Genomic DNA, 22,072 nt, shown 5'->3' with positions numbered 1-22,072 from the left:
TGTAAATGGACCCTTTCCCACTCTACTAACAATGTTTTGTTACTGTTCCTGTTGGAGAGTTTTTCTATCACTTCTAGTGATTCTATTATTCATGTCAGAATGGAGCATAATTTAGATCTGAGCAAAAAAGAACGCACTGAAAATATATAAATAAATTATTTCAGCTTTAAAATATCAGTACCAAATATAATTAATAAATGGATACACAAGGACCCCAGATATCTTGGGACTGCCTTCTCTGCATATAGGTATCTCTTCACATTTTCCTTGGTATTGTACAACTATATTCAAATTTATTATGATTCTGCCCATGAACGAACATCAACTGATATGTCAGTGGGATCTTTGTATTAATAATAATTGTACAGCCACTACATTGGCTGAAATATGTGATAGAATGCAAAGAGTTTCCCGATATAGGTATAACAAAGAACGTCGGCTGGTTGTGTTTGCCTAAGATAAATACGATGTTTAAATATTCAATATGGCAGTAAAAATGTGTGCACAAAAATGATGCTTGGATATTGTGGAAAACACAAAGTCCAAGATTATTTATATCCGTGAATAGAAAACGCATGTGCTCCTTCAGGCATTCAATAATGTGAACAAAGCCTAAAGAGGAAATTCAGTTTTTCATTTGTACAAATACAGTAGCTGATGACCTTTCAGTGCCTCAAGTTCACTGCTGTCTTCCCTCCTGCAGCAAGTTCTTTTTACCTTTGCCGATCCATGGACCCACCATCTTGGATATGGGAGCTGGATGTGACTTCCTGAGGAATAACAGTTGCCTATCTACTGTGTAAGCTTGTCATGAGCTTGTGCTGCGCTTTGTGAATGGTCCTGTATACTAATGCACCGTACACACTAGTAGTTTTTCTTCGTTCAACCCAGCAGAGCTAAACGAAAAAAAAAAAACTGACAGCCCCAGGGGAGCAGCTGTACTAACTATCCGACGTTAGTACAGTGATCTCCACTGCTGTGCTATTGTGTTCTAACAGGGGGATGTTCCCCCTGCCAGAAAACTCCGGTGGGCATTGGGAGCGATTGGGAGCGAGACGGCAGACCTTTTTTACTCATGCCCCTTTGAACGAAGTCGCCCGCTAGAACCAAATTTCAGTACATATCGGCCGAAAGTCGGCCTGTTTCTATTGAACTGCCCGATGCCGCACGACATTCAGCCCACGTGTACTAGGCTTAAGGCCAGTTGCACAGGAATATAAGAATTTACTGATGTCTACGCTCAAGATCCTGTTGACATTAAGATAGTGAGTAAAATGTTTTCTAAACACCTTGCGTAAAGGTGCGTGAGCATATGCAAGCCTAAAATTCTTCTTCATTGCCAGTATTGCAATATACGTGTGTATACGTTGCCTAAACATGCATACACGCGTAAATTACTGCACTCAAAGGTAAATTTTTAAATTTTTGTTTTACAGCTTGTCAGAATTATTGGGGGAGATTAAATAAAAGAAATATGGAAATATGGCATAGTCATATATATATATATATATATATATATATATATAGATATTCTATTCTATATAGAAACTTTAAGCAGTGGCCTCCATATTGTTAGAAGGTCACTGAAAGTTTAAACTACTTTTAGGCAAAAGTGTCTATTCAACAGATTTTTAAAAGGTTTACCCAAACATGCTGTGTTGACCTAAGGTAATAAATTAATAGTCTGTTTAACTTTCTTTAGATAAAGTCTAGCTAACGCTATACCAAGGTAATCTTGTCTGTGTGGTGATCATAAACCAGTCAAGTATTCTGTGTTTAAACCCATTTAAAAATAAGATTTACAAATACATTATAATCATATATAAGAGAAAATATATATATATGGATAACATACATAGATATGTATGTAAACTTTCTATATTATAGTTGTGTCATTCTTGCTAAATTCTAGCTTTAACTGATATTGATGACTCATCTGTATGTCAAGAAAGATTTCAGTAAACCTTAGTAATTGGTAAAGTATCATAAAACTTTTCTGTCCTTGCCAAAGAGTCTAGAAGGTCTGAGATTGTAAGCTATTTGTCAATATAAGGTGCAAAGTTTATTTGTAGATAAAGAATGCTGTTATACTGAATCTAAAGAGCAACACAATACTGCCATCTCTGGTGACTGATGCCAAGTGAAGTCTTTGGTTTAGACAGTCATTTCCAAATATATATATAGATATATCTATTAATAATATATTATGGTGTTACCAGATTCATTCCTTACCTAGATGCACGATGGAGATATTAAATGGACATGTTATAGATGAGAGTATGGATAAATTATTATGTTTTTTTTATGATAGTCTTAAATGGAGAAATCATATAGTTTTAAATATCCAATATATTGGTCAACCAGGAGGTGTCACTCAATGACATCACCAGTTAATGGATAAGAATGTCCCAACCAATGGGGATAATGTTCCTCCCTCTGGGCTTAACTTATGGTAATTTTAAGAGTCCTTTGTTCAATACCATATAAAAAGGAGAACCCAGATGTAACACATTACATTACACAACATTCATTACACATCCACGCTACTACAGCCATGCATACACTCATCTATACATACTCCATTTTGCTCCATCATGTATCTGAAACTTTGAAGGACGCCAAACGAAACTCCTCCCTAACTGGCCACCATTTTGGGAAGGCAGCCATCTTAAGGACTCTGGTAACGACCATTTAAGCTAGCAGCCCTCTTAAGTGTGGTAAATATACCTTGCTGTTATTTGATAATATTTAATACCATTTATTTCATTCCTTACATGTTTTACATTTCATGCTAAAGGGTAACGAGATTACAGTCCTAGCCGTATTAACCATATGTAGATTTTTCTCTAAGAGCTGATTTTTGCTTTTTATACATTTTTATTAATATCAGATTTAGCGCACATTGGCGTATTAGTCTCTCGTCTTGCATGGCCTATTCTCGCTCCATCTGCAGTGGAGTGACTGTCGGTTGCGCAATTCGCAGACAATTGTGGTCTGATTATATAGAACATTCATTTATGGTTTATACTATACCTGGAGAAAACGTAATCTTGCTTTATTTTTACTTTCATTATTGAGCTACCCATCACATTGCATTTATTGTTTGAAGTTTGTATTTTATGTAAGGTTATCTTTTTGTGTCATCTCAAGTCTGATCATTTATTGTGAATACATGTCTTATAAATAAATATTCTTATATATTCCATACTGTAGACTGTTTTCACTAAGATTGGTATATGCTTTTAAAAAGAAATTAATTGATAAAAAGAATTCGTTACATATTGCTTTGTGGAAATAAGTTGAGATTCTCCTACCTCACAGATCTTTGCTTATTGACATACATAGACACTTATATTCAGAGCAGTATAAATATTCTGACAAGATCTCTACTCACATCTCTACTACTCATCTTTATGCTGCGGTGTGTATGGTTCCATATAGAACAATGCATCTATATCCAGATCAGCAAAAAACATAGCTTTTTTACTCTTGTGTGCAAGAGGGCTTAGCCGTACAAGCGTAGCTCAGTGTGCTGTTCCAACCGGGATAAGTTAACCTCATCCTGAGCTGCCCAATCAAAATGGCTAAAGATGACGAACATGTAAAATGACGAGTTGTGGTGGTGTCGGCAAGGGGGTTGTGCTTGATGGAGTGGAGGTGAGTATTTGGTGACTTTACTTCCACTTTAAATATACCATTAAAATCCCTTTGTTCTATCTGTTTGATAAATAATAATTAAATGCTGGATGATTCTGCAAGAAATCCAGCGAGCTGATCACTGCCTGTGCTGCACTTATCTCTCTAGTAATCCATGTGCACAACTATCTCTGACAACTACGGAGCAGCCCTTTATGGAAATAAAAGGAGCTATACTGTAATGCTGACAACGCTGCTCCTCTATGAATGCAGAACAGTGAATGTCACCACCCTAGGACAGGAAGTGTGTTAGTGGCAGGATCACTATATGAAAATAAAGGGAAACAAATGCAGCCATCAAAACTAAGGGCATGCAACCATTTCCGTTTATGTTTTCATGTTCATGCTCAGTTTTAATCTTGCATGTTTTTTGAATAAAAAATGTTGTTTGTCCCACTCAGTCCACTTTATCCCTTATAACAATTCTTAGCCTTGATGAAAGCAGAGTGTGCTGGCCCCCAAAACGCATAACCCATTTTATGGGATCATATTAGAAATCATTAAAGTCACTGGACTCTTCCACCATTTAGTTTGGCACTCTTGTTGTGTTCTCATGCTCTGAGCCCTCACTGCAATGACAGTTTTACACTGAAGTTAGGTGACGTGATTGGTTACTGTGGCTTACTGAATGACATGGACTTTGTCACACTTTTGACAGGTAAAAATGAATATGACAATTTTAAAATACAGTAAAACCTTGGATTGCGAGCATAATTCGTTCCGGAAACATGCTTGTAATCCAAAGCACTCTTATATCAAAGCAAATTTCCCCATAAGAAATAATGGAAACTCAGATGATTCGTTCCACCACCATTTATTCATAAGTCCTTCAGTTTATAGTCCATATAAAAAGATTATAGCATTGCGATAGGTTATATAACCATAAAATGTCCATCCACAAATAGCCGCTTCCACAAGGGGATTAGAAGCAAAATCCAGCAGGAGCTACAGAATATAAAAGAGAAGAGAGGCTCCTCTAAGTGTAGCAATATGGTTCCCATTTAATGAAGGTACAACATTTAGCAACTCACATGGTTGATGAATAAAACAGGCACATCTAAGTATGCAGGCATCTGGGGTAAAGCTGTCCACATAGACCATCTTCTGCACCACCAGCTTCCAGTCTGTAATCCTGACCGGGAAGACCACCCTGCAGTAAAGCGATCTGAAAGTGAGGGGCAGCATGGAAGGGATGACGTAGATGGCGGTGTGGAGGACGGTCTATGTGGACAGCTTTAGCCTGGATGCCTGCATACTTAGATGTGCCTGTTCCAATCATCAACCATGCTAAATGTTGTACCTTCATTAAATGTAACCATATTGCTACACTTAGAGGCGCCTCTCTTCTCTTTTATACTCAGCTGTGACTTTAGGCTACTTCTTTTATATCAAGACATCGCTTGTATATCAAGTCAAAATTTATTTGAAAATTTTGCTTGTCTTGCAAAGCGCTCTTAAACCAAGTTACTCTCAAACCAAGGTTTTACTGTACATTCCAAAATATGGCTGCAACTTGGCAAGAAAGAGAAAATGTCAACAATCACAAAGAAAGTTTTCTTACTTTACTCGGAGCTCGGCGTTGGTTGCCGCTGTGTGGAATTGCTCGGCTGTCAGTTTATAAATTTCCAAGTTCTGAAAAGAATAAATACAAGAGATGTGATGAGTAATATTCTGCTGCTTAAAGAGTAACTATGGGCAAAATTAAACTGCCATATATGATGCAGTGAATTTTTATGATTCCCAAGTTACTGTAACAGTTTTATTTGTTGATTTTGCCAGCAGCTCTATTAGGAGGCCAAGCCATTCAGTAAAAGTTGTTTGAGAGGTTGGGGCAAGCCATGTAACACTGCCGGGAGTACTGACAACAGTCACATTTCTTGTGGCTTTACTGCAGACACTTCCAGTTCTGTATGTAGGCTCAGTTTTGCTCCAAAGCACCTCAAAACCCATAGCATTTTCTAAGGTCAAAGTCTGGTCTGACCCTTCCTATTCCCAAATATGGGACTATCACTGAGACCCTTCCTATATCTGACCCTTCCTATTCCCAAATATGGGACTATCACTGAGAAGGGCAGTCTTAATAACCAATGCTAGGCCGTGGAAGACTGGAAGAGGCAGACCAGAGCCCAACGGTACAACCTCTGGTCAGAATTTGGGGATTTTTGTGGTTTTTGGGAATAGGAAGGGTCAGACCAGACTTTGACCTTAGAAAATGCTATGGGTTTTGAGGTGCTTTGGAGCAAAACTGAGCCTACATACAGAACTGGAAGTGTCTGCATTAAAACCACAACCTCTCTAACTACAACTTTTACTGCATAGCCTGTGCATTGACATCTGGAGGTACCAAGGATTAACATGGAACTTTACCCTTGTTTAAAAATAATGTTCTTTAGCAAGGAACATACATTCTGCATTAAAATTTATGCTACCAAAATCAGTGTGTGCTGTAAATTGGGATCCTGGTTGAGTAAGGCTTCATGTACACTCCGCTTAAAATTACTGTGGCTGCAGGAAAATGCAAAACGCAGCAAAATCGCACCTCGATTTTGCCGCTTTGCATTTTCCAGTGTCTGGTGGTCAAAACGTTCCTATCCTGAACACGATTCTTTTGCATTCAGGAAAGGGAGGTTGAACCTCACATAACCGCAGTGGCTCCTAAACGCTGCTAAAAGCCTATGGGGTTGATTTACCTAAAACTAGAGAGTGCAAAATCTGGTGCAGCTCTGCATAGAAACCAATTAGCATCCAGTATTTTTTTCAAAGCCTAAATGAAAAAAAACTGAAATTAGAAGCCGATTGGCTACCATAGCTGCATCAGATTTTGCACTCTTCGGTTTTAGTAAATCAACCCCTACATAGACACTGTGAGGTTGATTTACTAAATGCACCTTAAAGCAGAGTTCCACCCTGGGAAAGTTTTTTGTTTTAAATAAAAATACCCCCGGGACAGTCAGGGCTAGTGCATTCCACAATGGATAGCCTCTGATCTGTCCCGGGTTGCACTTACCTTTTAGAAGAAATACTTACCTTGAAAATGTATTGTCCAGCGCTGCCATCTCAGGTGTGGGCAGCTTGAAGCCAGCGCGATCCTCTTCTGCATCCTCTTCCGTCTTCTTCGGTCCCACAATGCACTGCACCGGCCCCGCCGTCACTTCCGGTGCCGCATGCCCAGAAGCTGTTTAGCAAGGTATGACGGCGCCTGCACCGGAACTGACGTCGGGACTGGCGCATTAATTCCTGGGAGCGATGACGTTCAGCTCCCAGGAATCATTGCAAGCCAGGAAGTGACGAATCGCCGTGGCCGCCGAGGGGAGGAAGAGGAAGTAAGGTAAGTATATTATCTTCTAAACAAGGTAAGTAAAAAAAAAAAAAAAAAAATTGCGATTATCCATTTGTTTTTCAGGTGACCCGGATCAAGAAGATGGAGGTAAGTATAATTTTAGGGTGGAACTCCGCTTTAACTGTGTACTTTCCCTGTATGTGATTGGGTGCTCTTTGCAAAGAGAAGCTTTACCTCATTTACTAAGCTCTGGAGCAACTGCACCTGCAGAGTGCAACTGTACTTTGCAAAGTGCACAGTCTATTTGCTTTTAGTAAATAAACCCCATAGGCTTTTATGGAGTTGAGTTTAGGAGCTTTGGCAAAACAAAACACCAAAAGTTCCTAAACTCCAATTTAGGAGCTGCTAGTGTACATGAAGCCTTAGGAAAATTTAAAGCTAATATAGTGCACTATTGAGGATCATGAAGTTGAAGGATTTAGACTACAATCCTTACTGAAGCCAAGAACTGCTGGTTTACCTCATTAGAGCTGATTGATTAACTAATTGACTTATTAGGTTCTTTTTTATTCAGTTGAGTTGATTTCCTTCCTTTTATTATATCTTCTTAATTGACAACATTATTATTATAACTGTACTTACAATAAGTGGTTGTTAAGTGGCACGTTGAAGTCTTGTCTCTAATTGTTGAATCATATGGCTGAAAACTTAAAATCTAAATGAACTAAAAGTTAATATCACAACAATAATTCACCGAGGGGAGTGTATTTTGAAGGGCGACGCTACACTAAGATACATCTTGGGTAATTAAATTGTCTGTATAACCACAGCAGTGTGTACAGTTCGTTAACACAATTTTTTTTTCCCCAGAGGTAGTAGATAAAGCCGGCTTGAGTTATGTCTCTTTAAAGTGTAGACAGATCATCAACAACTATAGCTGCCTCCAAAGAAGCAAAAAGGTAAACTCTGAGAGGACATAAAAGGCTAAAACTAATGCAGCTTATAGCTATAATACTGTTGTGGGTTAGAGTGTTTGTTATCCCTACATTCCATATTCCTGACATGTGTATGTTGTTCCAAGTACTTATGTTAAAAAATATCCTGTTCTCTTTGTATTGCTTCCTTTGTGTGAAACCCCTGGTGTTCCTGCCAGTCCCTCTGATTTCCTATTAAAAACTGACCACACTGGGCATGAGAGTGCAGCATGCTCAGTTTCCTGGCTGTGCTGCGAACTCAGCCTGCTCTCCTCCAATGATCAGACTTGGGCTGACACGTTTGACTGTAGGGATGGTGATCTTAGGGTCATAGTCATAATTTTTCCTCCTCAAAACACGGCAAGTCCCCCTCCTCAAGAAGGCACATGTACAAGCATGCCAATGAACATCTTTGATTTGAACTTTGATCTTTGAAGATGTGAATGATTCAGAGAATCTGGATTGGGAAAAAGTGCTGTGGTCAGATCAGACTAAAATTAAGCTCTTTGGCATTAACTTGACTCGTCGTGTATGGAGGAAGAAAAATGCTGACTATGACCCTAAGAACACCATTCTTACAGTCAAGCACGGAGGTGGAAAAATGATGCGTTGGGGCTGCTTCGCCTGACAAGTCGCCCCAGTGTGAACTGGCTCTTAAAGAATAATTACAACTATGGATACTTTATACATAGTAGTTACATTTGGTCCAAGCTGGACCAATTTAACTATATATCATACCTGGTCAATGCCCCTAGAAGGTAGGCACTGCTACTCCAGTGATTTCAACTTCTTTGTGAACACAGGAGGTCAACCACTCAGCAAGGACTCCATTCAGAGAATATTTAGCATTTTCACAATAAATGCAAATTGTTCTCTGAGTGGACGAGATGGTGAGGCGTTGAGGTGGTGTTACCTTCTCCACCCTGTCAAAGGAAAGTTTTGAATCCATTTAGAAAAAGCAAAAGCATTCTATGAGAAGCATCCATTCCGAGCAGCTTATCTCCTGTGTTCACAATGCATTAGGCTGGCTTCTCAGCACTGAATGCAGAAGCTAGTAGGGATCACTGGGGTAGCATTGTCTATACAGTGATTTCCAGATTCCAGGGGCATTGTCAAGGTATGGTATATATACCAGTGGTCTCCAAACTGCTGCCCTTGGGGCACTATTTTATTCAATGATAACAACATAATGGTGGGGGGGGAGTACCACGCTTCAATGGTGGTAGATGTGTCATAGAGTAAGCTCTTGAATATACAATAAATATATGCTGATAAATAATAATGCTGATAAATAATGTACTAATTTAAAAACACTCAATTAATACGATTTAGACTGTAAAAAAAATATATATATATATAAATATCAATAAATGATGTGCAAACGTGATTAAAATTAAAATGTGTACCGTGATCTATATGTGACAAATTCTATATCCTCAATAAATATAAAGTGCAATAATGTTCCTTATGAATAAATAGTAAGGTGCTTATAATTCAGAATATTGTGGGATTGTGCAATAATACCAATAATATCTATTAGCCTTAGTGCCAATAATAGTGATTTTTCCAAGTGCAAGTGCCAAAAATGAACTTATGGTGTCATCATTCCACTTTCACAAAATGTATCAGAATAGATCGATCCAACAATAGAAAAAAAGTGCTCCAGTTTCCAAATAAATGTGACAATATTCCAATCTTCTACTCCTGTGGATTAGAATACCTTTCTTCCACCTTTCAACCTTGTGATCTATAGTGCTCTTCAGTGCCAGCCACTTCTAGGTGTGCTAACCGCTCACCTTAAGGCTGTGAATAATACCCTTTTGGTATTATAAGCCCGGTCTCTTATCCACTCCTGTCACAGCTCGGCTTAGCCTAATGCGGGGATGTCAGTGCTCTTTTCTCCTTTTTTCTCAAATTTATCAAGATTCTTTTTTGGAGCGTATTTAAGACCTTTATCAAAAACTTTTATCTCTTCTTGTGTTAATGTTTTACCATTCAGGTTAAACACACCTTCCCCTATCTCCTTTTGTTGTGTATTTCTTCCTCGGCAGCCTCTCTTTTTTCTACACTTCTTCTTTGATTTCTTGATTCTTCTTTCTTTTTCAGAGAGTGGGTATCCTTCCCTCTCTCTAAAAAAGGCCTTCTATCTCCATTTTCTCTACTATATTCTCTACCACTGTCTTTCCGTCTCTGATAGTGGTATTAATCCCTTCTATCATCCTCATGATAGGGGTGCATAATAATTATACACTGGTATTGGGCTTCTTTCTCTCCTATAGTAGGATTATTCTTGTGGGGGTCCTCTTCTTGGTCCATTAATATGGTTATAGTAAGGTTTTTTGTTATTTCTCCAATAGGGTGGTTTCCTCCATGAGTTGTTCGGGGTTCGTTGTCCTGTGAGTGTTCTTTGTTCCATGTATCTTGGTGGGTAGTTTTGGTAATATTGGTATCCATGTTGGTTATAATGATTTTGGTATCCTTGTTGGTGGTTTTGTTATCCTTGTTGGTTATGATTCTGATATCCTTGTTGGTATCCTTGTTGGTTATGATAATTCTAATATCCTTGTTGGTCATAACCATACTAATTTTCTCTTCTCCCTCTTCTTTCTTCTTCATCGTTTCGTCTGGGTGTATTCTGATATGGTTTTTGATTTCTTGGTCCTCTTAGTGTTGCCGGGTTTATATACTGAGGTCTCGTGTTTTCCTCCAGATTTTCTAATCTGATCGGTATCAAGTCCATCCTTACTGTTTTTTCTGGAGTTGAGTAGGTTGAAATCGGATCCGATCCTCCTAGTTGGTTTTGCCATCTGAAGATATGATCTGCTTTGTAGTCATTAATATCTCTTGTATGCTTCTTTGTTTTTCTATGCTGTACTTTCACCGTTAGATCTTTATTCAATTGGCTGGTTAGTCTCACAAATTCTGGTGTCTCTTTAAACGGCTCTAATAATGGGGCATAATTCCCCCCACTGACAACAATGAAGAAGCACTATTCCGCCCAATGGCACCAACGATGAGGCACAATTTCTTCCAATGACGTCAACAATGGGGCACAATGACACCAATGATGGGGCACTATTCCTTCCAGAAACACCAACAATGGGGCACAATTCCTCCTACTGACACCAATGATGAGTCACAATTACTCCCATTCAAACAATGGGGCATTATTTTTTTTCCCACTGACGTCGGGACCTTTTCTACTCCCAATGTCCACAGTCTGGCCCCCCTAAAATCTGAAGGACAGTAAACTGGACCTTTGTTTAGGAAGTATGGAGTCCCCTGAATAGAGAATAGATACATTGGTCTAAGCTTAATCAATGTACCTATGTACGTATAAAATATTCATACCTGGAACTCTCCTTTAATCACTTGCCGACTGTGCTATAGTCGAATGGCGCTACAGCATGGCCAGCTAGTTCTGCGGGGCACGGATGGCGCACTCTGTGATCACAGTGTCCAGTGGGCGCTGCAGATCACAGACTGAGGTAAAGAGCCAATTAGCGGCTCTTTACCATGTGATCAGCTGATCATGGATGTAACTAGAAGCTGGTTATCAGTACTCCTTTCCTCATGCTGACAGCATAAGAGTAGAAGAGGGACGGTAACAGGCTTCTCTAAAAGGGACATGTACACTGATATTCAGGGCACTGATTATCAGTGCAGTCCCAACAGTGCCCACCAGTGCTGCCAATCAGTGCCTTATCAGTGTCAGCTATCAATGCCGCCTACCAGTGACGCCTATCAGTGTCCATCTGTGCCGCCTATCAGTGCCCATCAGTGCAGACTCATCAGCGCAGGAGAAAAATTACCTGCCTGCAAAATTTTATAATAAACTATGAAAAGGTTTTTTTTTTCAGTCTTTATTCATTTATTTAGAAAAAATAAAATAAAAAATCCAGCGGTGAATTAATAACACCAAAAGAAAGCTCTATTTGTGTGAAAAAAATGACAAAAATGTAGTTTGGGTACAGTGTTGCATGAGACTAGGCAATTGTCATTCAAAGTGCGACAGCGAAGAAAGCTAAAAATTGGTTTGGGCAGGAAGGGGGTAAGAGTGCCCAGTAAGCGAGTGCCTAAAGGAAAACACTAAAATAATATATATGCAAACTGGTACTTGTACTAGTTCATCTTTAGTAAACCCATAAACTCAAAGTGTAATTTTGTTCATTCTTATCACAATATTTAATGGTTTACAGTCTCCCCTGGTTGTATACATAGAGATGAATCCTACACTTATTACTTCATCTTTATTGGAGCTTCTCTGAGGTGTTTGATGCTGGAGAGCTTATAAACTGGAAATAGAGCAGTTAAGCCAACGTAATAATGCAATAATGCTGTAGATTTTGTTACACAGCAGCTTGTTAAAACTGCTAAATGCACAAACAAAATACATATAAGGGAACTGTTTCCCTACAGGACACTTCCACCTCTCCTCATCTTCGTTACATAAAGTAGAGGTGTTCTGCAGTCCTGCAAGGGAGAATTCAGAGTGGGGGTTGACAACCCAGCTTGGGGTTTCAACATAGACATGAGTACAGGGTGTACCAGATGTGCCTGGGCACACCCTAGTCACCTTGTGTAGTGCCGATGCTGCCTAGTGCCCCCTGTCTCCCCCACCTGCAGTGCTGCCAGATTCCCTCCTCTCCTCTCCCGCTGGCTGCTGCAAGGGACGTTTCAGGTTCAATGAATGAATGAACACAGCGAGTGATCTGTACTGATCGCTACTGTGTTCATTCTTAACTCAAGCATAGTAAACTATGTTCTGCCCACCTCAGAATGCCGGCTACCTCCAGAGCCACCAGGACACTTCTTGTGCCCCCTTGATGATTGACATAAGCCACAGCCGTGGCATTGTCTGATTAAATGTGCACTGGACATCCCTGAAGATGATCCGTTCTATGGTCCAGGCACAGTTTGATCGTTTGGAGTTCCAAGAAATTGATCGGTAGTCATGACTCTTCCAGTGTTAAGATCGCCTGAGCAGAGAGACTGGGGAGTCTTGTCCCATTTGGCCAGAATCTCCTTTTGCAGGGACCTCATCTGGAACTGTGCAAACTGAACCACCTCGAAGGTAGACACCATCAGGCCCAGCACCAGCATGTAAGTCTGGAGGGATGACCATCTGCTGGACAGCACGAGACAAATTGCAGCCAGCAATTTTCTGGAGTTTGTACAAAGGAAGGAGCACTCTGGCTAAGGCCGAGTCCAGAGCCAGACCCAGATAGTCCAGCTTTGTGGACAGAACCAGAGCAGACTTGTAAAAATTCAGAATCCAGCTGAACTCCTCAGAGTTCGTATGGTGATTTCAAGGTTTTCCACCAGAGCAATAGGGGACTCCGTCACAAGTCCAAGTAGCCCAGTACCGCCATCCCCGTTGGCGTAACAATGCTAGCACCAGTGCTAACACTTTTGTGAAGGAGGAGCAGATGCGAGACCAAAGAGTAACACCACAAACTGATAATACTCCTCTCCCACGACAAAGCAGAGGAAGCGCTGGTGACCGGCACATATTGGACTGTAAAGGTAAGCATCCTTGATCTCGATATAGGCAAGAAAATCCCCCTGCTGCAGGGATGCCACCACCGTGTGAATTGACTCCATCCTGAACTTCTGCACCCGCACAAAGTAGTTCAGCGCCTTGAGGTCCAGGATTGGAGGCACCTTGCCTTCCTTCCTGGGAACTGTAAACAGGTTTGAGTAAAAACCCTGAAAACATTCCGAAGTAGGAACCGGGACAATCACCCCTTGAAGCAACATGTCTTGTACAGCCCCAAACAGACCCTGTAAACAGTCTGGGGAAAGGTGCATGTTGGAAGGAAAGAACCTTGCCGGTGGACAAGAGTGATCTTGTAGCCGGACTAAATGATTTTGTGGACCCCCTTGTCTTGTACAAGGGAAATCCACGTGTCCAGAAACCAATAAAGACAACCCCCACCCCAGATATAGGTGAGGGCGCACCTTCATGCTGAAGGAGCCTTGTCTGCGGGTCTGGACAAGCCCGCTCTCGGCTTGCCAGACCAGGTTCATTTGGATCCTCTAGAGGAGGCCCTGAAAGGCTCAGAGCCCTTGTCAGTCGACCCTGAGGCACGAAAAAACTTCTTATGAACCGAGAAGGAGAGCCTAGGTTTACGACGAGGTTGCTTGCGCTTAGTAGCCTGCGGAAGAAAGGTACGCTTTCCCCTTGTAAGACCTTTAATGAGGTAATCCAGGGTAGCCCCAAACAGGCGATCCCCTTGAAAGGGGAGATCAGTCAAGGCCTTTTTAAAAGTCTGGTCCGCAGGTCAGCATTTGAGCCAAAAGACCCGCCGAAGGACCACTGCCAAAAACAGAAAGCAGCGCCACTAGGGGAGCCATATCCAAAGAGGCATCACAGATAAACTGCAGCCCCTGGACCAGCTGGTCCGCCAGCTCAGCAAAGGCAGGGGAAAGCTGTTCTCCCTCCAGGTCACTGCGTAAAAGCTTAGCCCACTGGGTCAGAGTCTGCGAAATGGAGAATACCGACCTCATTGCCAAACCAGCCAGAGTGAACATATTGAGGGTCACAGCCTCCGCCTTCCTGTCAGCCGGATCCTTAAAGGCCTGGGGACTCTTCAACCAGATTCCGGAGGAACTGTCCGGATTTGGTTGATTTCAAATCAGAGGCTGGAGATCTATGTAGTAGACACCGCTACTCCAGTGATCTCCACTTGCTTCGAGGTCTTGCATTCAGTGAATGCCCTGCTGCATTCTGAAATAAGGAGGTCAACTGTTTGGCACTAAAACCATTCAGAGAATTCTTTGCATTTTCTAAATGAATGAAAAGCATTCTCTGATTGGACAAGGTGGAGAGCATGATGTTACCCACTCGCCTCCACCTTGTTCAATCAGAGAACACACTGCATTTATTCAGAAAAGGCAAAACATTCAACATTTTTGGCCAACTCCCGAAGACGTCATTCTTTGACGAAACGTGCATCAGGCAGGGCATACATGTAATGCCTTTACACTAACTTACTGCCTGAACTTTGGTGTTTGACTATTGCCTGCTGGGGAAACCACTGTGCATCTTTTAGAGCAATTTTACTGTGGAAAATATGTAAGTACACTTCTATTATTAAGGATACAGATTTTTTAAACATATTGCGCTATGAGATGTCATTTTCTTGCTTTGCATTACATTGCTGGGAGAGTTTGCAGCAAGGGGATGAGCAGTGACAGGAACACATCCTGTTTATTTTAAATCCGCTGTTGACCATTTAAAATGGTCCACACAATCTGGTAAGGAGTCAACCTCATCTTATCTCATGGGTGATATCACTGTGGTGATCAGCAATGTATGAAACAACTGTTTCATGGATTGCTTACATTTATTGGATAAGAGCGGCATTCACTTGCACTAGGATATGGGACCATACAACTTATATTTTTTTGGATGTTGTACATAACATACCTATTTTTTTATATGAATTGGGACTTATTTGTTTATAGGATTTGAATATTGGTTTTTCAACACACTCATTTTTAATATGTTGGTGCATTTTTTATAAAATGTACATTTGCATTTATTTCAAGTTTTTGCACTTTATGAATTTAGATTTTTATCATTAATTTATACGTATTAGAGTTTTATGCACATTAAGTACGGTATATATTCTATCATGTTGTATTAATTTAGAGCCACACTATTTGATTTATTTATTCTCTGAATGGCCTCCTGTGTTCACAATGCAGCCCATCAGCAAGGGACCCAGAAACTAGTGGACTGAGTCAGCGGTGTCTACTTCTTAGGGCATCCGCATACCAAGACATTTTGGACAATTTAATTCTCCTTACTTTGTGGGAACAGTTCGGGGATGGCCACTTCCTGTTCCAACATGACTGCGCACCAGTGTACAAAACAAGGTCCATAAAGACATGGATGAGCGAGTTTGGGGTGGAGAAGCTTGACTGGCCTGCACAGAGTTCTGACCTCAACCCGGAAGAATACCTTTGGAATGAATTAGAACGAAGACTGCGAGCCAGGCCTTCTCTCCAACATCAGTGCCTTACCTTACAAATGCGCTTATGGAAGAATGGTCAAAAATTCCCCTAGACAAATTCCTAAACCTTGTGGACAGCCTTCCCAGAAGAGTTAAAGCTGCTATAGCTGCAAAGGGTGGCCCAACTCAATATTAAGCCCTACAGACTAATGCCTCATTTCCACTGAGCGATACAGTTCGGTACAGTTTAGTACGGTTCGGAACAGTACACCTTGATTAGGCTTGCGTTTCCACCACCAACAGTACCCTTACATGGTAGGCGTGGTGTAGCCGGAAAGTAGTGATCGACGTCACTTGATGGGCGCAGTGATAGGCGATGATAGACTAATCAACGTTCTGAAGAGTGTAGCTCCATCTTGTTGGTACGGTACGATTGTGCTTGGTACCCCAACCAAAGGGTCCCACAAAAGTGGTACGGTACGGTTCGGAACTATTCACAACTTTTGACAATGGAAACGGCAAAAAATGCGTACCGTACTGAACCGAACCGTACCACTCAGTGGAAACGAGGCATTAGACTGGGATGCCATTAAAGTTCATGTGCGTGTTGACCGCCTCCATGACAATGACCCTCCGAACTTGGAAACTAGGTTTGCAGCTTGAGGAGTACCTGGGCAACGCGGTCTCCCCCAATGCACACTTATGGAATAATCCTAATATGCCACATTTGCTCTCCCTCCCTGACCCCGTAGTGTGGACCAAATACAATATAAAAAAGATTTCTGATGTAACTTCAGATCTCTCCTTCCCCTCCTTTGAACACCTCATTACTAATTCCAATGTTCCCTCGTCCCATTTGTTTAGGTATCTTCAGTTCTCTCATGCCTTCAGGGCTTAGTTCCCCGCTGGGGAATCGCAGGTGGTGCAGCCAGATCTGGAACGGGTTCTGAGATACGACTGCTCGGAGCGGGCTGTCTCTGTTTTATATGCGCACCTCCTTCGGGTCTCCTCTCCGGAGCGCTCTGGCCTACATGCTCGGTGGGCTCGGGATGTTCCGGATTTGGACTCGGAGGACTGGGTAAATATGTGGGAGCTTCCCTTCAAAATCCTTGTTTACCTCAGAGACAGACTTATCCAATACAAGATAGCCCATAGGGCATACCTTACCCCGTATCGTCTCCATAAGATTCACGCCTCCCACCCCCTGGACTGCTGGAGGTGTGGTCGGTAACTGGGTGATTTTATCCACGTTTTTTGGTCCTGCCCGGATCTCACCACATACTGGTCGTCAGTGCTCCTGGTGATTAAAGCCATCTCGCAGGTCACAATTGATCCGTCCCCCAGACTCTGCCTTTTGGGTCTGCTGGATGACCTGGTGCCACGAGTGGCTGAACGTACCCTTTTGGGCCTGTTGCTTTTTTATGCCAGGAAAAACATCGTGCTTCATTGGAAGCAGAGGGCTCCCCCCACGGTGATACAATGGAAGATGTTGGTGAACTCTGTGATACCTCTTTACCGAGACACTTACACTCATAGAGGTTGCCCCAAAAAATATAAAAGGGTTTGGGCCAAGTGGCTGTCTGATCCCTCCACCGCTGTGAGTGACTAGTGCGGAGCTCATCTCCCTGCCCTGACTCCTTGAGTAGGACCTACATCTTGTAGGCACGGTTGTAGTGCCCGCCGCTCCCCTGGGTCGTTTGCCCCTATCAGCATGCTTCTGTTTTTCCGATTGCCTCATTTCATGTTCTGTTCCGACCCCTGAGTGGGTGACGGATTATCATCTATGTATTGTGCGACTGCCACAATTGAACCACATGCACATGTTTTGTTTTGTTTAGTTGTGTTTAAACTCAATAAAAAGATTTAAAAAAAAAAAAAAAGTTTGTGTGCGTGTTAAGGCAGGTGTCCCAATACTTTTTACAATATAGTGTAGTTATATTGGTACAAGCTGGACCAGTGTAACTATATATAAAATATATAAACCTGGAATTCTTCTTTAAAGTCCATGTACAGTAGTCTGGTTTCTACATGGAAATATGCACAGTAATGAATAATAACAAGAAGAGGTAGAGGTCTGACCACTTACCTTGCCTAAAATCTGTGCAGCACAGCAATGACTGCTACATAAAAGCCATCAATTAAATGAGGGAGAGATAGGAAAAACAAGTGAGTGATTCAGCCTACTTTCTCTATCTTATACTGGAATATCTTTATTTCTTCTAAACTAAATTCCTTCACAGTCAAGGTGAAATATTGCACAGTGCACACAGACACCACTCAGTTAGAAGAGACTATATTATACCCCCTGCCAGAGAGGTTTCCATCAAGCAGCCCTGTAATTGTACCAGCAACCGAAGCCTATTGTCACCCTACTGCTGAGCCCCTTGCAGAGGACCTGCTGATCCCCCCCTCAGCTATAAACTGCTTCTTATCTCAAATAAATAGAAAGAGCAGGTGATAGAAAAGTCACATTATCCCTTGTTGAGCCTTCCCTGCAGTGACAGAGTGACAGCTGACAGCGTGAAATGCCCAGGAATGACCAAGGAAGGAAGACTGTCACTCTATAATCTTCAGCCACTTTATACTGCGTGCTACAAACGTAAGAGTATTCAGCTAGACAGCAACACTGCAACATGGGATAATAGGGTTGGTCTATGGATGAAACATACTAGGAAGGATGTGAATAAAATAATTCCTTAAAAATTGGAACAAGGCTGTGAAAGCAGCGGCATCCCCATACATTACCTGACCCAATGGCCCCCCCACCACCCCCCCTATAAACCCCCCCACCACCCCCCCTATAAAACCTAACCTAACCCTAGTTATAAAAAATGTGCATAGCCATTTGTCCAGTAAATCTGCATGTACATTCGTTTGGTGTAAACTGGGCAATAACAAATGTTCTTTAAGATATTTTTTGTTTTGAACGAATGACCTTTTATTAGGGGCAGTAGTAAAATACCACATTACGATCACTAGATGGAGCTGAGGAGTACAGTATAGGAAATTCCTACGTCTTTGTAAAAAAAATACATGGTACTGTGCAAAACTTGTAGGCAGGTTAATACAGTAGTTTATTTTTTTATCAATTAACAAAATGTAAAGTAAATGGACAGGAAATCCAAATCAAATCAATATTTTGGTATGACTACCAATTCTTCTAGGTAGACTTGCACAGTTTTTGAAAGAACTCGGCAGGTAGGTTGCTCCAAACATCTTGGAGAACCAACCACAGATCTTCTGTGGATGTTGGCTGCCTCAAATCTTTCTGTTTTCATGATATCCCAGACAAACTCCATGATGGTGAGATCAGGGCTCTGCAGGGGCCAAACCATCATCATCAGGACTCCTTGTACTTCTTTACACTAAAGATAGTTCTTAATGACATTGGCTGTATGTTTGTCCTGCTGCAGAATACATTCAGGGCCAATCACACATCTTCCTGATGGTATGGCAAATACTGGGGTGTCTTGGCGGGGCTCTGTAGCTTACGCGTGTATTTGCAAATGTGTGTAAACTAAACCCTTGTTTTTAAAATGGTTGCAAAGTCAGAAGGTTTTTAATCCTAATGCATTTTATGCATCAAGATAAAAAGCCTTCTGTGTGTTTCAATACCTGAGATCCATCTAGATCTTGCAGGAGTAAAAAGAGAAAAGAGGTGCCTCTTTTGTAGACTTTTGTACATTTATTGAGCTGTAATAAACACTCACATCGGTTCAAGATTACAAATGGTAGGTGGGCACCAGCCTGAGTGGTCCAGGGTAGGAGTGCCCTTCATCCTGTGGACGCCGCCATCGGAAACAGTGTCCCCTCTTCACCGTTATGCCGGCAATAGCGGTGGATGGAGCAGGAGTAGGAACGAGGCTTGAAAGACAAACCAGACGAAACCGAGGCTTGGAGAGCGGGAAACTCTGGCTTTGTGAATAGCTGACGTCACAAAGCTGCGACGCGTTTCTGAGTGTGCTTGCTGCCGATGGATATGTGGCCGCGCTCCTTCTTTATATCAATTCATGGCAGCCCTGTACCACCCAGGATGGTGCCCACCTACCATTTGTAATCTTGAACTGATGTGAGTGTTTATTACATCTCAATAAATGTACAAAAGTCTAAAATTAGAAATTTCTCTTTATTTCCAGCTTTGTTGGAACCTTTGGCTTATTGGTTCATTTGATGGCAACCCTACATGTTGGACTTTTTTATCATGCATAGACTATTATGGAATTTTTTCTAAATTGTGTGGCTGATGCGCCTGATTTATGTTTTTTAGATGTTGCAGGAGTGTCTCGGCTGCCCGGGACTCCCTTTCTCATTAGCTGAGACAGCAGCACGTCGCCATTGGCTCCTGCTGCTGTCAATCAAAGTCAGTCACCCAATGAGGAGAGAAAGGGGCGGGGCGGGCAGCGGCTCTGTGTGTGAATGGACACAGGGAGCTGTGGCTCGGCTTGGGTGCCCCCATAGCAAGCTGCTTTTTGTGGGGGCACTCAGCAAGTGGGAGGGGCCAGGAGCACCAAAGAGGGACCTGAGAAGAGGAGAATCTGGGCTGCTCTGTGCAAAACCAACTGCCAACACTTCTTCTTTATCGAGGCTTATAAATTGGGAATATTTAGACTAAAAGTGTTTAGTGATAGGAGTGATTGAAAAAAAAAACATGACTTTACAATCACTTTAACGCATACTGTTCGACAGGATAAATCTGTTGGTTGCAGGCCGGTCAGTAAGTTGAGCTAGGAATTTGTTTGGGTTTGTTTTGCATGATGGAGAAGTATCTGCCTGTATTTCTCAGCTATGAGGACACCATTGATCCTGACCAAATCTCCAACTCCATTTGCAGAAACGCAAAGAACATCCACCATGCTTCACAGTTGCCTGCAGACACTCATTATTGTACAACTCTCCAGCCCTTCACCAACAAACCATTTTTCTGTACCCCAGTTCCTCTGTTCCTTCTGTCCTCTGTCGCTAAGCCTTGTTTCCATGTCCTATGCATGAAAACAGGAACTTGAGTTTGTAGGGTATAACCAAGGCTGAATTTAAAGGATAAGCAGATATACCCTTCAACTTAAAAAAAAAATTCTAGAAAGCATGAACTGATATGCAAACTAGCTAATGGAGGCCAACACGAGCAAATTCAAGAAAAGTGGAATTAGAAGGTTCTGTAAACTAAGCATGGGAAAGAAGTCTCCTCTCTACAAGATGGCCGGATCTTAGGAGATTCCTGATGAGGACAGCAGTGACACATGCAAAGGAGCGTCCTGATTATGAATATATTTAGGTCCCTTTATTGCAAAAGCCTAAATCCATCACAGTTATTTCACTTGCAATGACTTTACTGTCCCACCTTATAGAACACACGTGTCAATCACAAGTCCCACAGGCTGAATCCAGCCCACTTCATGTGGCCTTGCACCTCTCCAGCAGCTGTGGCACCCCTTCTTGTCTCTGACCACTTCTTGTCTCAGCAGTTGGCAGCAAAGAGGAGGAACAAACTCCTCCACCAGATCCTGCGTTTCTAAATGCAGCCATGGAGAAACTAGTCTCTGCCCCCTATCTTAGCAGTTGGCAGCAAAGAGGACAGAACATCTCATACCAATCCTGCACCCCTCTGTGCAGATCCATCACCCCCTGGTCTCCATCTCCCCTGGTGTCAGCATTCAATAGACTCCAGTAGCTGACTCCAGCCCTCCTCTGGTCCTCCTCCAGACACTGCATTTTCTTGCTTCCTAGCTCTGGCCCAGCTTATTTTCAGCACTGGGATATAAGAGAGATTGGGGGACTTTTGACTTCTGATGGTGGGGATGCTCTTGACATCTGATGTAATGGTGGGTTGGGTGCACTGGGCATCTGCTTATAATTATATTGCCCTTTGGGGGGCAACCATAATGCTGACGTAGCCCGCTATGAAATTGAGTTTGACACCCCTGTTATAGAATATTGCAGGTCCAAAGGGGTGATGGGTTTGCAAAGTTACACACTTCTGTGCCTAGTTAGAGAAGTAAACACAGGCAGTCAAACAATTTATACAGCAAATGGTAGCTTGATGGACATAGAAGGAAATGTATTAATAAAGAAGAATGCTGGCATTGAATGAAAAGGATGGAGAATAAATATAAAAAGTCTCCAAAAGCTATGCTTTTTTTTTTTTTTTTTTTTTTACTGTGTAA

The 22,072-nt window shown here is 41.8% G+C and overlaps 1 protein-coding gene across 1 annotated transcript in view; it reads right to left on the bottom strand.

Moving 5' to 3' along the window:
* The window catches only part of CHCHD6 (coiled-coil-helix-coiled-coil-helix domain containing 6), a 478,181-nt gene that overhangs the window by 211,732 nt on the left and 244,377 nt on the right, over positions 1–22,072 (bottom strand). Inside the window, exon 7 of the mRNA XM_082265088.1 lies at positions 5,258–5,328. Within this exon, the coding sequence (XP_082121214.1) occupies positions 5,258–5,328 (71 nt within the window). The remainder of the gene's footprint in view (positions 1–5,257; positions 5,329–22,072) is intronic.

Source organism: Pelophylax lessonae, assembly GCF_965119305.1.
Source record: "Pelophylax lessonae genome assembly, chromosome: 8".
Lineage (NCBI taxonomy): Eukaryota > Metazoa > Chordata > Amphibia > Anura > Ranidae > Pelophylax > Pelophylax lessonae.
The sequence above is the reverse complement of the archived record's forward strand: the minus strand, read 5'-3'. Positions and strand labels throughout refer to the sequence as shown.